We start from the raw sequence: 14,209 nt of genomic DNA on the forward strand, positions 1-14,209 counted from the left end.
TTACGGAGATACCCTTTTTTGCAACATCTAGAAGTCGTAAAACGGATTACTTTGTAAAACGAAGGTGGTCCTTTTTGTACAACTTTGCAAACCAACGAAGCGAAGATCCCGAAGTCAAAAAAAAGCTATTCTACTGACGACTCTCTCGACAATATTCGAAAAGGTTAAAAATTAAGAAATCGTTTTGCATTGGTTTTCTTCAACCAAAACCGTCGCCAAATCAAATTATTGTTATGGATTGCATTTGGAGTCTAATAGGAGTTGAAGGAGTAAGTAAAACGCGTAAGAAAAGATATCTGCGTTAGCAAAATGCAGCTCTCCCGATTAATTGAAGCATCCAATTATAGCACTGCCGGCCCTCCAGAGTATTAAAGCAGTCGATGTTACCCTCCGCTTGGCCTGACAAGAAATCATGGACGTGACCGCAATTTATAAGCCTCCCGGCAACCTCTCACCCCGTTTGCTCAAAATCTTTTTAGTCCATGCCTCTTCAGCCAATTTGTGCGGTTATTTTAACTGCAAGCACGCGAATAAAACGACTCCTTTTGAGACCTACGCTGAAGAATGCGGATACGAAACTCTCACAGGACCACAGCTTTGGAGATACATGGCGAGGGAATCGAGCACAATGGTCTAGTCAGATATCACCGCCCTAAAAAGGTACATCAATTTCAACGGCTATTAAGGCAATGGAGGAACTGTCATCGGATCACTTGCTCGTCCTGCTCGAATTGGGCGGTGGAAAAAAAAAAGGCATCAATACCATTAGCTCGGTCTTAAACGAATTGAAGCATATTGCTCAAAATGCTTAAGATACTCTCGCCTTCCAGACACTACTGAAAGTTCTCGCTCTACCAAACAACGCTGTTGCCGACTTTGAGCGTGCGAGAACAGAAGCTCACTTCAGTGCAACCCTAACCATTTTCTTTTATCAAATATTTCTATATCAACAATTATCTACAATTCTACAACTCTAATATTTTAAGTCTATACTAAAAGTTCAATTTCTTTTAGTATATACGAAAGTGTATTTTTTTATCATAAAATTTCTGTCTTCTTTTCTTACCGGTTTGATAGCGTCACTATATCTCGCCAATTTCTACCTGAGAACTACTTAACATCATACTAAATCCCTTATTTAGCTCCATCATAAAACTAAAAATACAAAAGACAGCGAATAATTTTAATTTATTAACAGATTCTAGATGTTAGTTATAATATTTTTATAAATTTATTAAACCATAATGGCCCATTTTAATAATATACGAGTTAAAAAAAAAAGAAGTTTTAAGATGAAAGTGAGCAGTAGTGCCTAAACTTACAATATATACCCATCCTTATCGATAATAAGAAAAAAATAATAAACTTTTAATTATTAAAAAATATATATAATAATGTATCGCTTTTTTTATTATAGTTAAAGCTTTATTCAGAGAAGCAGCGGATTCTTAACAGGAGTTCGGTCTTAAAACGTAAAAATAAGTGGTTCCTAAATGATGCCGGCTTTCCAATTCTATAGACATGCCGCTGTCTTTAACTAACTTTTCAATATCTTTATTGTGCCAGCAGCCTTCAAGCAAAAATATAGATAGATATATTTAAAAGTATAAGCAAAAATATAGTTATGAGTATTATTCAAAAATATAATTAAAAAATATAAGCAAAACTAAGAGCATGTCTATTAAAAAATATATAAAATAAGTAATATTTAAAAAATATAAAAGTATATAGTTCAAAATATATAAAATCAATAATATTAAGAAAATGTAAACAAAGGTAAAAATAGATTCAAAAATAAATAAGATCGAAAAATATAAGCAGAAATATAAAAAAATTTAGCATTCAAAATATATAAAATAAATAATATTGAAAGTATATAAGAAAACTAATAATATATAAATAATATAAAATAAAAATTTTCTAATAGTTAAACAAATACTAATAAATAAAAACCCCATCGCTTCGCATGGTAAGGAGCGCGCCTGTTTAGAACATAATTAAGCCAGGTGTACTTGGATTTTCCGTGCTCAAGTAATATAATTTTGCCGTTTTTCTTGCATATTCTCTCAATTTCTGTTAAAATTAAAAAAAAAATCTGCTTAACTATATTATCAATACGAAATTAGAAGACTATATCTAAAAGCAGATTTTAATTTTTTACTATAATAATGACAAAATGACGAAATTAATTTTGAAATTACCTTTTAATACTGACTCGGGCCTATCCGTGCTGCACAAACCAAATGTTTGAACTACAGTATCATAAGTATTTTCGTGAATTTCCTTCATATCTTCGCAGTTTATTTTAATAAATTCAGGTTCAACATGGTATTCTTCTACAATAAACGAGGTTCCAAATTGTAATAAAAAATTGTAGTATATATATATATACAAAAGTAATAACAGCAACTCAGCCTACATAATACCCGGTTTAGATTCATTGAGCTCTTTAATTTTCCCAGCAGCAATTAGTAGCATTGCTTCGCTATTTAGTTAATAATAAATTACTAAATAATTTAAAAAGTCAATAACTCTCCAAGATAGCATGATAGTATTAATTTATTTAGCATTGATTTGACCTTGAGTCCATAAAAGTAACCCGGCTTATAAGTTGAGCTCGAGCTACATTACTTCCGCTACTTTCCTGATAACTTTTTCTCCTGTAAAATTTAAATTGTTCGTCCTGATAATATTCAAAGTTTCTAGCAGTTCCTGAAGCAACCTTTTAACTTCAAAATTACTTAAACAGTAGGAAGAAGTTAAACTTCATTCGCCAGTACTTCTGCTACCTTCCCTTCAACAAGCTTAGCTATCTTTTGACGATGCCGTTTAATCCCTCCCCAGAATTCTTCCCAGTCCATTAATTTATCATAACTTCCAGCTAAAAACTCCATAATATAAAGTATAATTAAAATTCAAAGATGATTATTAAAAAAATATGTGTAAACCTCAAATATGTCTTTAGAGTTGATAAAATTAATTTCATCTTTATTTAGTTCTGGTCCTTTATATGTAATTTATATATAAGATATTATTGAGAAAAATCTTCCAAAGAAATTATAACCTAATATACTCGCTGTAGCGTAGGCACCGAAAAGATAGACACACACGCCCCCAATCAGGTGTTTTGCAGCTAACTTTTTTCTAAAAAGCTTTCGGATTGAAGAAGACATTCATATGATGTCCAAAATTCAACGGTAACTTTAATTAACAATAAAAAAAAGTTTATAGTGTCACCACTAAAATTTTGTTTGTAAGTATTTAGTAGGGTTCTTCACGATCCACGGGACTGGGGGTAAGCAAAAGGGGTTGAAAAAAAAGGGACACATTGTTAAAGATGTTCTCCTTACACACTTCTAAGATAAATGAAGACTTAAATTTTATCTCTACTCAATGCAACGAGTTATATAATACCTTTTCGAAAACATTTTTTTACACTTTTCTTTAATGACTTTTCGTCTAGATTAATGGATTGTGCTTGCTTCTTTTGACAGAGCGTAGTAATTAAAGGAAAAATTTTCGATACAGGTATTTGCTGCTAAAGCCTATTCTAATAATGTAATCCACCTCTTTCAAAATCACTACTTTTTTAGAAACTGAATTACTTTTCAAATAAGGGATCCTGGGTTTCTAGTAATTAAATGTACGACTACAGTGAAACATTGAATAAACTAAAGCAATGTCTTTTTTGACACACAGATGAAAATTTAAATATTTAAACACGGAAAAATCCCGAGCTCTGAGCCAAAAAGACAAACAAGTTTCATTGTTTTATATTAGATATAAATATTTTAGGAGCGATCCAACTTAGAAGATTCACCGGGCTCATAATGGAATAACCGGATCATGTGGCATACCATAGAAAAACTGGACTTTCTAATAAATGTGTTAAGACCTGTAAATTATGTTAATATCAACATATTATACTCTAAAAAATTTTAAATTTAACCCGAAAAGTAACAAAAATTTGTCAAAGTACCTAATATTAATTCCTTTTTATAGTAGCTTATTTATTTTCATTGTTCATGTGATAATGAATGGATGTGCAACATAACTTAAGGAGGTCGCTTAAGCAAAACTAAAAAAAAACTTTGCTTTGCCCTTTTTAACGCAAAAAGAAATTTTTCTAAAATAAGGTGGTCGTTAGTAATTTCTTTACTCTCTGTAAAAAAATTCGTAAAAAAAAAATTTAAACATTGTTTGGACACAATGTAGGTGATTTAAGTAATCAGTTTATTTTATTGGGTTGTCACGTTTGCATTCTTTAATACCAACGTTAGCATTGGCAGCTTTAACAAATGAGCTGCATGATCTAAACAGTAAAAAGAAAACCTACTATTAATTAAGCATTAACTATAATAACGTATATAGAAAGCACATTAAAAAAAATAAACCTTATCCTATTTTGTGTAATTTGCTTGTATAAAAAATTTAAATAATGTATACTTAACCAAAATAAAAAATGCTATTTTTAACTTCCGTGAAAGAGTTTCCTAAATGTCCAAGGGGCTGTGAAATAATAATCAATAAAAAACGCTAAGTTTTGCTATATCGTGCGATATTTCTTAAAATTGCTAATACTTGCCACTATTCCGAGTATTTAATAAATAAACATTTACCATTGGAGCAGTAAATTTAAAGGAGACATTTAAAAGGTTACCTTATGTGTTAAAGTGTTATATCACTTTTACTTTCCATTTTAGCTCTCTTAGCTTAGCAATCAGATAACTATCAGTTAATACTATCTTTATTGGTAAAAATAATCAATATGTTATAACATTTTAACAGCACAGGGCTATAAAGACAAATTTATTTATATAAGTATCCTTCAAAAATGCCACATGTTCGAGTAGCTTTATGTACGAAACACAAACAAGCTACATCACCTAGATAATTTACAGATATACAATATATTAATACTATAGTATGACCACGCAACTCGGCGCATGCGCAAGTAGAGGAGACCTTAAGGCTGTTGAACATTTAATAAATAAGGGGGTTATACTAAACTGTTTGGTAAATTAGATCTTAGTAAATAATTATTAATTCCATAAAAAATAAATTAAAGGGTTGTTGGTCGCCATTATCATGGGCCTGCCGGTATGGTCACCTTGAAGTGGTGAAATTATTACTAGAGTCTGGAGCAAAAATGGAACCTGACGGGGTAAGTGTAGGGTAAAGCAGTTAATTTTTTAGTCAGGTATTTATAAACTCCGTTGAAATGACTAATACAGTATCCATTGTTGTTCATAGTTCGGCTAAATAAAAACAAAAGGAAAGAAGCTTGTATTATCTACTATCTTATAGTTAGTTGTTAAGCATTAATTTGTCTAACAATAATTAATAGTAGTATTACAAGTTAAATTTAAAATTTCAAAATATTTTAATACGGTGATACTCTTCATTTAGCCGCGTTGTTGCTCAAATAATCTGTTTAAAAACAATTAACAGTAGTTTCAAGATTTAGGAGGGTTATAATGTAAACGTTTAATATTTTAGATAGGCGATAGTCCTCTTCATTTGGCCGCGGGGAATGGGCATACAGAAGTAGTTAAGTTTTTAATCCACTCAGGCGCTAAAGTAACCTGGTTGAATAGTGTGAGCTCTTTATTTTGTGTTTTCTATAATTACTTTTTAAATTATGTATGTTCAGCTATTAGTTATATACATAAACCAATACTAATATACTAATACTAGAGAAAATACTCTCCGTTACACGAGGCTTCTTGGGGAGGGTATGAAACCACCATAAAAACCTTAATTTTATATGGAGCTGATATCCATTTGAGAGGAGAGGTGAGTAAAAGGGGAGCATATTAGCTATGCCACTTAAAACTATTTTTGATGGGTAAATTAGAATGGCTGCTCTGCTTTAGACTTGGCTGTACAGGAGGAACATACTCAAGCAATAGCTGTTCTTCTAGCTGCAGGGGCTGAATGTGATCAATTTCAGGTTCTTTTATATAGAGATATAAACCTACCTTATTTCATTTTTTACTTACACTTACTCTTTGATATTCTCTTCAAGCTTCTACACATATTGAAAAAAAGGTGTAATGACCAAGACCTTTCTTGCCTTTTTAAAGTAAGATTATCAAAATACCCAAATTTGCTTTATATCGTTAAAGTTTTAAGGGTTTACCTCTAAGATGTTATTTTTAGCTTATTTTCTTGCTTAGAGACGATTGTACAGACTTAAAACTTTATGCACCCAAGCTATCCTTAAACATTTCAATGCCTTTGAACTAAAAGAGATCACAGGTATAAGTTTTTTTGCAATACTGTAAATTATTACCCTTTTAACTTATTTAAGGTAATGTCATTGACATAGCAAGCTGTTTATGGGACAGTGGTACTTTGTAACTTTTCGCCACATACCATCTATGACATTAACGACATCCTTAAAAATAATAAAATTTATTAAACTTGCATTCTTGTTAAAACGGCCAACAAGATTTTCTTTTCCAGGCAGAAATTAGAATTTGGAGTAAAAAGTTGGTTATTAGGTGGCAAATAAGAAAAAAGAACCTCATGGGTAATATGTTGTAAGTGACTGCGAGTTTTGAAAATATTGAAAAGAATGCATGCAAACGCATTTATTATAAGCCAAAAGTATAAACAGTTTTCCTATCTCTAGGAGGTTTCGATGTAGGACAGACACTTGGTAACTTCAACTTTTTCTAAATGTTATAATTCTTTTCTACTGTAAAGTTACTAGAGCGTGATACAGTTCTAAAGGAGTACAGATTATACTTTGCTTTGCTCTTCTTAGCTTATTCGTAACCGGAGCGCATACTCTGTCTGCATTTTTTTTTATTATAAGCTAATATTGTATACAGCAAAATTGCGAACGGCTCAATAAAGCAATCTTAGCTTATTTGATCACTGTCCTTATTTAGTTTGCTTTAGTGAGCTATAGCTAATACTTTATGAAAAGGGGCGACTACTAGGAAGGAGAGAGGTGTTAAAATCTGTGTATGTTGAAATTAAATACTATATAACATGCCCAAAAAGTTTTTTATACTTTCTGTTTTATTCATAACAATACAAATCGCATGAAGGTTTTTTTGCAAAAAGGGGTTCGGACTATTCATCTACCAAATTGCAAGGTAAAATAGACGCTTAGTATAACGACAAGAGGTGATAAGAATAAGGGTTTAACAGAAGATAGCGACATCAAAAAGGAACTACCACTCTTACGGTGGGAAGCAGGTAATGATGGACAATAGTAAGATACGACTTTAGTCAAGTAAACAAAACAAGGACAACTTTACTAACTGTGCTAGTGCCTACCGAGGTGGCAACACCGGGGATTTACATTTTAAGCAGCGACGTAGACTTTTCCTCCCAATACCCAAAATAAATACTCTCCAACCAGAACCATTGAAGGGGGAGTCTTAAGCCAGGATCCGAGGTAATTTTGTTATGTTTCTAATAGTTGATGTATTAGAAAAAAAAAAGCTCCAAAAGGACCTTCCGTAACCAATTTTAAATTTAAAATGTTCGGTTTTTAAGCGCTTTAACTCTTATGCTTTCCCATTAACCCTTTTTTTCAGACAGAAAAAGAAAACTTTTTTTTTTATCCCCTTGTCCTCCCTTTTTAACTCGGGGGAAAAAACAATTTTTCTTAGAAAAGTTAGTTTAATACTATCTTTTCTTATTTTGTAAAACATTGCCTGAATAATGCAGAATAAAAATTGGTCCTTAATCTTATTTTTATTGGTTAAAAATAATGAAATTATAGGTAATAGGGAACATTAGGACGTAAAAATTTAGTTGTTAATGTTAAAGTTAATGACTTTTCCAAAATTTTGTTTCTGCGAAAGCATATGCCAGATATGTTACTTTGAAATTGTTCGATAATAACTACCATAGAGAAATAAAATTGCTACCATACAACTTTCATAGTGATGGTTAATCTTGTGTCTTGAGTTGGGCGCATTGCTAATGTTTTCTTTAGAAGTTCAATAGAAATTTTATCCATCCCGTTTTGTTTCTTCCCCATGTGCACGTGTTTTTCTTATGTTGATTTTGAGGCCGTTCAGTTATTTTAATAAGCAAAAGTAGTAAACGAAAGTTTCTTGATCAAAGAGGCGAAGGATAACGTCTGCATTGCAAGCACGCAATAGTTGAATTTTTAAGTCCGCGCCCACGAGCAAACAAAAAATAAACTTACACACACAAGTGATTCAAGGTTACAAAAATTTATATTCACGTAGCTTATCAAAAATAATGTTAGCTGCCACCTATATAAACGCTGTGGTGTGTGCGGTAGCGAATAAACAGACTTCAAACCGCTGTTTTAGAAGCCTTTTAATAAACAAGGTGTAGTAGTTTTATGACTGCATCCTTTTTGTAGAGCTTAAAAATCTTTTAAGGCCAAAAAAATTCTTACAAATAATAAACATACAAGTTTATTTTTGTCGGGTTGCCATCTACATCCAAGAAGCAGAAGTTATTTTACGTTTAAAGCTTTTTTAGAGATTGTAATACAGCTAATAATAAAATGTACCCGTCAATTGTAAATTATCGTACTTTTAAAAGTTCGTATGATCGCTGTGCTTCACTCAATTCGGATAACCTAAAATATTTAATTAGTTTTTATTTAAAAAAAATTTTTGGAGCTTGATTAATTGAAAAATGACAGGTTTGATAACTTAGGTAGAATTTTGCAATTTAGTTAATTATGTTAGAAAATTCCTTAAACAAAAGTTTCGTTTTATAACAGTAGTACACTCTTAATGTTATCAAGTTTGCTCAATACAAAGAAGAAAGCTAAGATCAATACACTAAATCTCTATTAGGATACTTAACACTACTACAGTTAGAGTACGATATAAAACTGAAATTATGTAATATTTTTTAATCTCAAAAATTAAGAACTCAACATTTGGTAAAATTACATCGCTTAACTTAATTTCTGAAACTTGCTAGGCTGCAAAAAAACAAAAACTTAAAATAACCGCCATTGGTTTGGTGAAAAGAGAGGAAAACGAGGGAAAAGTTTGTGGGCCTGCAACTAAAAAGTTAACGCGCTGCTTTCACCACGGCATCATAACTATTAGTAGCGATTGTTATCTTTACAGTTATACCGTTCATTTCATCAATGACTTATTATTTATTACCATTATATAAAATATGTATGTATCCTTAAAGTAATCTCGGTCACTACTAACATAATGGTTTTCGAAATAAAAGGTTTATTGGACGATGAAAAAATCACTAAAAATCATGCTATACCAGAATTACTTTCTTTTAACTATATTAATAAATGCCATACTAATCCAGATACTAAAACAAATAAGGGTGACTGCAGCTTAAACTATGTATGCTTTAAAGGTTATTCGGATTCTTCAATAAATCACGAAAATATTCGAACTAAAGAATTATTAGGAAGCTTTGGTCGAAAATTTATTATCTCTAAATTTGAGCCGCGCAAATCTACGTTACTTTGTTTAAAAAAAGATAAGAAAGGTGTTTTGTATAATAGTACGAAGCCTCTCCGAAGTGAAACGCATGCAAAAGAATTGGTTAGAAAAAAACTTAACTTTGACACTCTTTTTGAAATGGAAAGTGCCAAGAATAATTTTTTTTTGCGCAACGAAAACCATAATACTTATTCTGAGCTTCCAAAAAAAAATTATAGTATAAGTGAACTAACTGTTATAAGCTCTGATGAAGAGTTTGACAAGAACCCAAAGGCGAACGAAAAGGCTCATTTCGAACAGAAGTATTATAACAGGCAAGAGGACAATCCTACCTCTCCTTCAATTTGTCTTATAAAAAAAGATAACCACTTTAACGATGAAATTATGAAAGTAGCAAGTTCCTCTCCCTTAAAAACATTTACCCCTATAAATAAGGGGCCTCCACCAGAGTTCGACTTTCTTAATCAATTTTACCACATTGGTAATACGACTTTTGCTCTACCAAAAGCAAGTAGTAAGAAAGCAATACACCTCAAAAAAACGAGGCGTAAGGGTCCTGCACGGTCTTATAAGGATCGGTATAATAAAAAGCGGTCAAACATTGCCGTTTCGTCTAAAAAAAAGTTCTAATTGCGCCGATTTATGCTGCGCCTTACCTAACATCCGTTCTTATTATTATAAAATAAGGGCTGTATCCACCGTAGAAACTGTTATCAGAGAGAAAAATATGTGCCGTCAGCTCATAAGAACTACAATTTTTTTGCTGGCCATGCTCTTGATGAGGACGATGCCAAGTTCGCTGGACTAATACTGAAACAGTCAATACTATTTCCCTTGGTTACTATGTATCATTCCACACTTCTTCTATGTGAGATTATAAACGAATGGCCCTAAAAAAAAAACAACATAGTAAAAGAGAAGTTAAAACAAAGTCAAATATGCTTACGATTACACTATCATATTCTATTGGTGACATTTTTTGTAGATATAAAATCACAATGCTTTGAAATAAATATTTAATCTTAAAATAAATGAATATGACTGTACATATTTCCCGCTTGCCAAACAGTAACTGTTAAATTTTCTTAAGCGACAAAAAGTGGGGGCGCTCACCTAAAGGGATAGGTATTATAAAGTATACAGAGCCTTAAAGGTAACGGGCAACGGCGTTGTGCGAAGAAAATAAACTTAGTTTATAGTATTTCTTATATACGTAAAAAATTCTTTCGTAACCTTACAGTTAATAGTGTCTTATATCTTTAATTTAGGAAAGTAAAAAACATAAAGGCAGCATGGGTCAAAGTTTATTTATATAAAATAAATAAATTTGTGCTACAGAGCTCATATTTATAACTACTTTTTCTCTGCTTATACTTATAGTAAAAAAACCTTTTTAACATTTTTTTTAAACCTAAGGCTTGTCGGCAATAGCCTCATTGCTTGGCGCGAGACAGAACACGATTTTGTACGCGGTTTAACGGGCTCGAGTGGTTTGTATAAGAAGAGGCTTAGGTTAAACCCCCCAGTTTGAGTTACTGAATCAAACGGCTTACCAAGCACATCGTGCGGTTTACTTTAGCAGAAGAGCTTGGCTCAAGTGCTCATTAAATATTGGTTGAAATTTATAATAGAAAATTAGGCTGAGTGAATTCTTATATATATATATTGTTTTAAAAAAAAATAGCGGTTAGGGAGTGTAACATCAGCAAAGCAGCCCTCACAAACGTTCTGTAGAAAATATAATGAATGGGCAGGCGATTGAAAGTTAACATGAAAAAACACATTAAGTTTTTACAGTTTATTTAGTTAAACAGAACACTAACAGCTTTTTAAAAGATATTGGTTGAAGTATTGTATTGGACAATAACTTATGCACATGCTCAAGTGCAGTAAAATTCTTTACTTAAAGGTACTGGTAGGTAACAGGGGAGTTAATCTGTCTTAAAAATAGCTTTACATTATGTAAAAAAGCAATACTTCTTTAAAAAAAAATTTCTCATTAATTTTTGGCTTCTTTCCACGCAGTCTTATTAAAATTTGTTTTTTAAAAATATTATATACTAAAAGAGTTTATATACAAAAATATTGCAAGTTCTTGACAATACAGCACATTAACAAGCATTAACAAGCATTTTTTTAATAATTGCGTTATATAAAAATTCAATTTCTTCCAAGTTTAAGTTGTAAGTAGAAGCTAAAAGTCACTTCTTTTAATTATGTTATTTTTCATACCTGGTAACACCCTGCTAAAGATCACGGGGAGCCCCACTTTTCCTTCTGTTTTACTTAAGCTAATTTCTGACAGTATCTTATAAATTTAAAGCTTTCTTTTTAGTATTAATAGGATTAAATTTTGTTCTACTTCCTTTTAAGAGATCAGTTCTATGTTTTATTTATACTCCTAGTTTTCTGGTCTATACCACTAACGTTGAAGCCATATACCCACTACCCTCCCGTTTGGTGTATATATAGATATCTTTTTCTTGCAGTTTTTTTGAACAAAAGAGAGTTAACAACTCAAAACTTTTTTTGGAGTTTATTAGGAAACCGGAATGTTATAAATTAAAAAGTTTACACTTCGTAATAAAAGCGTTCCATTAGAGAACGTAGAACGTATAAAATGCATCACTAGAGATGCAGAGCGATGTTAGTAAGATACACGAGTCTATTTTAATGTAAATAATATTATGACCTCTTCTGAAGCTATTAGCAAGTTTTATGTCATAATTATTGCATAGCTTGGCTCAAATACATTTTAGAACTGTTGAAAGTTATAATGTCGATGAAAAAAAAATTTCCCTCCTCTCTCTCAAGTTAATTTACAGTTCGTATACGCCCAGAAATTTTTTGTTTGATTTGGGTCGAGTCTTTAGATTCAGTTTATTCATTAATTATATTCACACTTTCCACCTCTTACAACCAAGACTGTCTTTTGTCCACCATATTTTAATTTAATCTAAACAGTGTCAACTTCCCCTACAACATTCTAATAAGTCCTAATCCACCTTATTAAACAGTTTCAGCATTTTTTAGCTGTTAAGTGAGCTTGTAAAAATTGCTATCAATGCAAAACAAATCGAGTGGAGCGAGTATATATACTGGGTAATGACACTATTAGTAAGAATGCCCTGACCCAACTAGTAGCTTCACTAGAGAAAAGCTTTATACGGCAATATCGTAACTTCAACCCAAAATTTATATGAAATTACACTAAGGTCTCAGAAACGGAGCATAGCCTTATTGTCGCCACTCATACTGTTCTTGTGTCGACAGCTTTCAATGCACTTACTTGCTAGTTGAGGAAGTGTACATTATAACTAAGCAATAGTTACCAATGTAGTACTTAAGGGTATAAGAGCTCTGCTTGTTATTTATAAGAGATAACAGGCGACGCCAATATAAAACGCTCAAGCATCATCCTATCGAAAATCAAGGTTATTTTCACTTCATTAAGAGGACGCTACACAAGAAGTCGCACCCCTAGGTGTAAGAATATGAAACGGTACCACAGCGGGACTAAAGTGTGATCTGCATGAGCCACTCTCCTAGTGGGAACAGCGGGAAGGTACCACCTACTGAAGGGCTTAATTACCATGCCATTTTTGCCAATTTTAAAAGCGGGTATTTACCTATGGACTATTGTCATACCTCAGGTACCACATGAAACTTCCCAGAGTAACGGAGAGACTGAAAACAAGAGCTTGACTCAGAAAGGTATCATGATCACGGTCTCAAGGTTTTGTTGTTACAGTCTTTTTGACGGTAGAGGTTGACATGACTTGAGTCAAGCTAAGCCGAGATTGCCCTGTTATTCCATCTTTAAGTAGCGAGATATTACCACTCGCAAGTTGACCGCCAAAACTAACAGGATGGCAGACGAGTTTTTAATATAGGGCTGATTTTTTTTTGGCCGCTCTACGATAATATCCTCGAAAAATAAAGCAATTCTCTCTATGCTATAGGCTTAGGCTCCCGAGTTATAAACCATTAGCACTTCTATTTACTGCAAGAAGCACCTACACTGCTGAAGTATAACACTAAATTACCTAACTTTACATCATGATAAATCAATTGCCTAGATCGCGGTGGTCGCTACGATATGCGAGGTTGCCCGATAATATAACTACTATATGAAAATATGAAAGATTAAAAATGTAAGATGGCAAGGTTTAATTCAATATGTGCGAGGCGTACGTTCGGGCGTCCGGCCGTTTGGAGGCGGTTATCTTTTGTAGGTTTTTGCGGTTAATTATAAAAAATGACCCATTTTAGGTAATAAATGTGCTTCTATCCAGGCTAGTTATATATTACATGGCGCTATTAGCCAGTAACAACGAGTAGCTGTTAGCACGACCGATTATTGAGCCAGCTAGAAGGTAGCTTATGCACTTCTAGGCCAACGAAGACAGCTATTACTAAACTGTATTCAACCAGTCAGCAAGCACCTTTGACCAGTGCAAATAGTTTCATTATGTACCACTCATTTCTAGAAATGATGTAGCTTTAGGACGCACTCATTTACTTAAGTTATCCGTATCGTAGTAACTTAGGCTTTATAAAGTAAGAACAATATTTTACCAACTCGTCTATAATAAGGCCCTGGGATCAGGATAAATTGAGCAAGCACTAAGTCAGGACGCGGGCGGTACAACTAGTACATCAACAAAGGCTGCGGTGGATGATTTCACACTTGCGTACGTTTTCAACATAGTTCTTTTAACAGAATCGTGCATGACTCTTGGCCGTATTAAAACCAGAGGGATAGAACTACTAGTTAAAAT

General features: G+C 32.5%; 1 protein-coding gene across 1 annotated transcript; it reads right to left on the reverse strand.

The window, feature by feature from the left end:
* Nucleotides 1–1,447: 1,447 nt before the first annotated feature.
* On the reverse strand, nt 1,448–3,078 carry LOC135144502 (uncharacterized). Its single transcript, XM_064076534.1, has 8 exons — nt 3,065–3,078; nt 2,949–3,004; nt 2,781–2,888; nt 2,580–2,722; nt 2,427–2,485; nt 2,202–2,336; nt 1,954–2,073; nt 1,448–1,570 (listed from the first exon to the last, which is right to left on the reverse strand). The coding sequence occupies exons 3-8, from the start codon at nt 2,859–2,861 to the stop codon at nt 1,449–1,451; spliced, it is 660 nt and encodes a 219-aa protein (XP_063932604.1). The 5' UTR covers nt 2,862–2,888; nt 2,949–3,004; nt 3,065–3,078; the 3' UTR covers nt 1,448.
* Nucleotides 3,079–14,209: the final 11,131 nt, after the last annotated feature.

Source organism: Zophobas morio, unplaced genomic scaffold, assembly GCF_036711695.1.
Source record: "Zophobas morio isolate AGI-343-1 ecotype UQ-CSIRO unplaced genomic scaffold, CSIRO_AGI_Zmor_V1 ptg000105l, whole genome shotgun sequence".
NCBI classification, from domain to species: Eukaryota; Metazoa; Arthropoda; class Insecta; order Coleoptera; family Tenebrionidae; genus Zophobas; species Zophobas morio.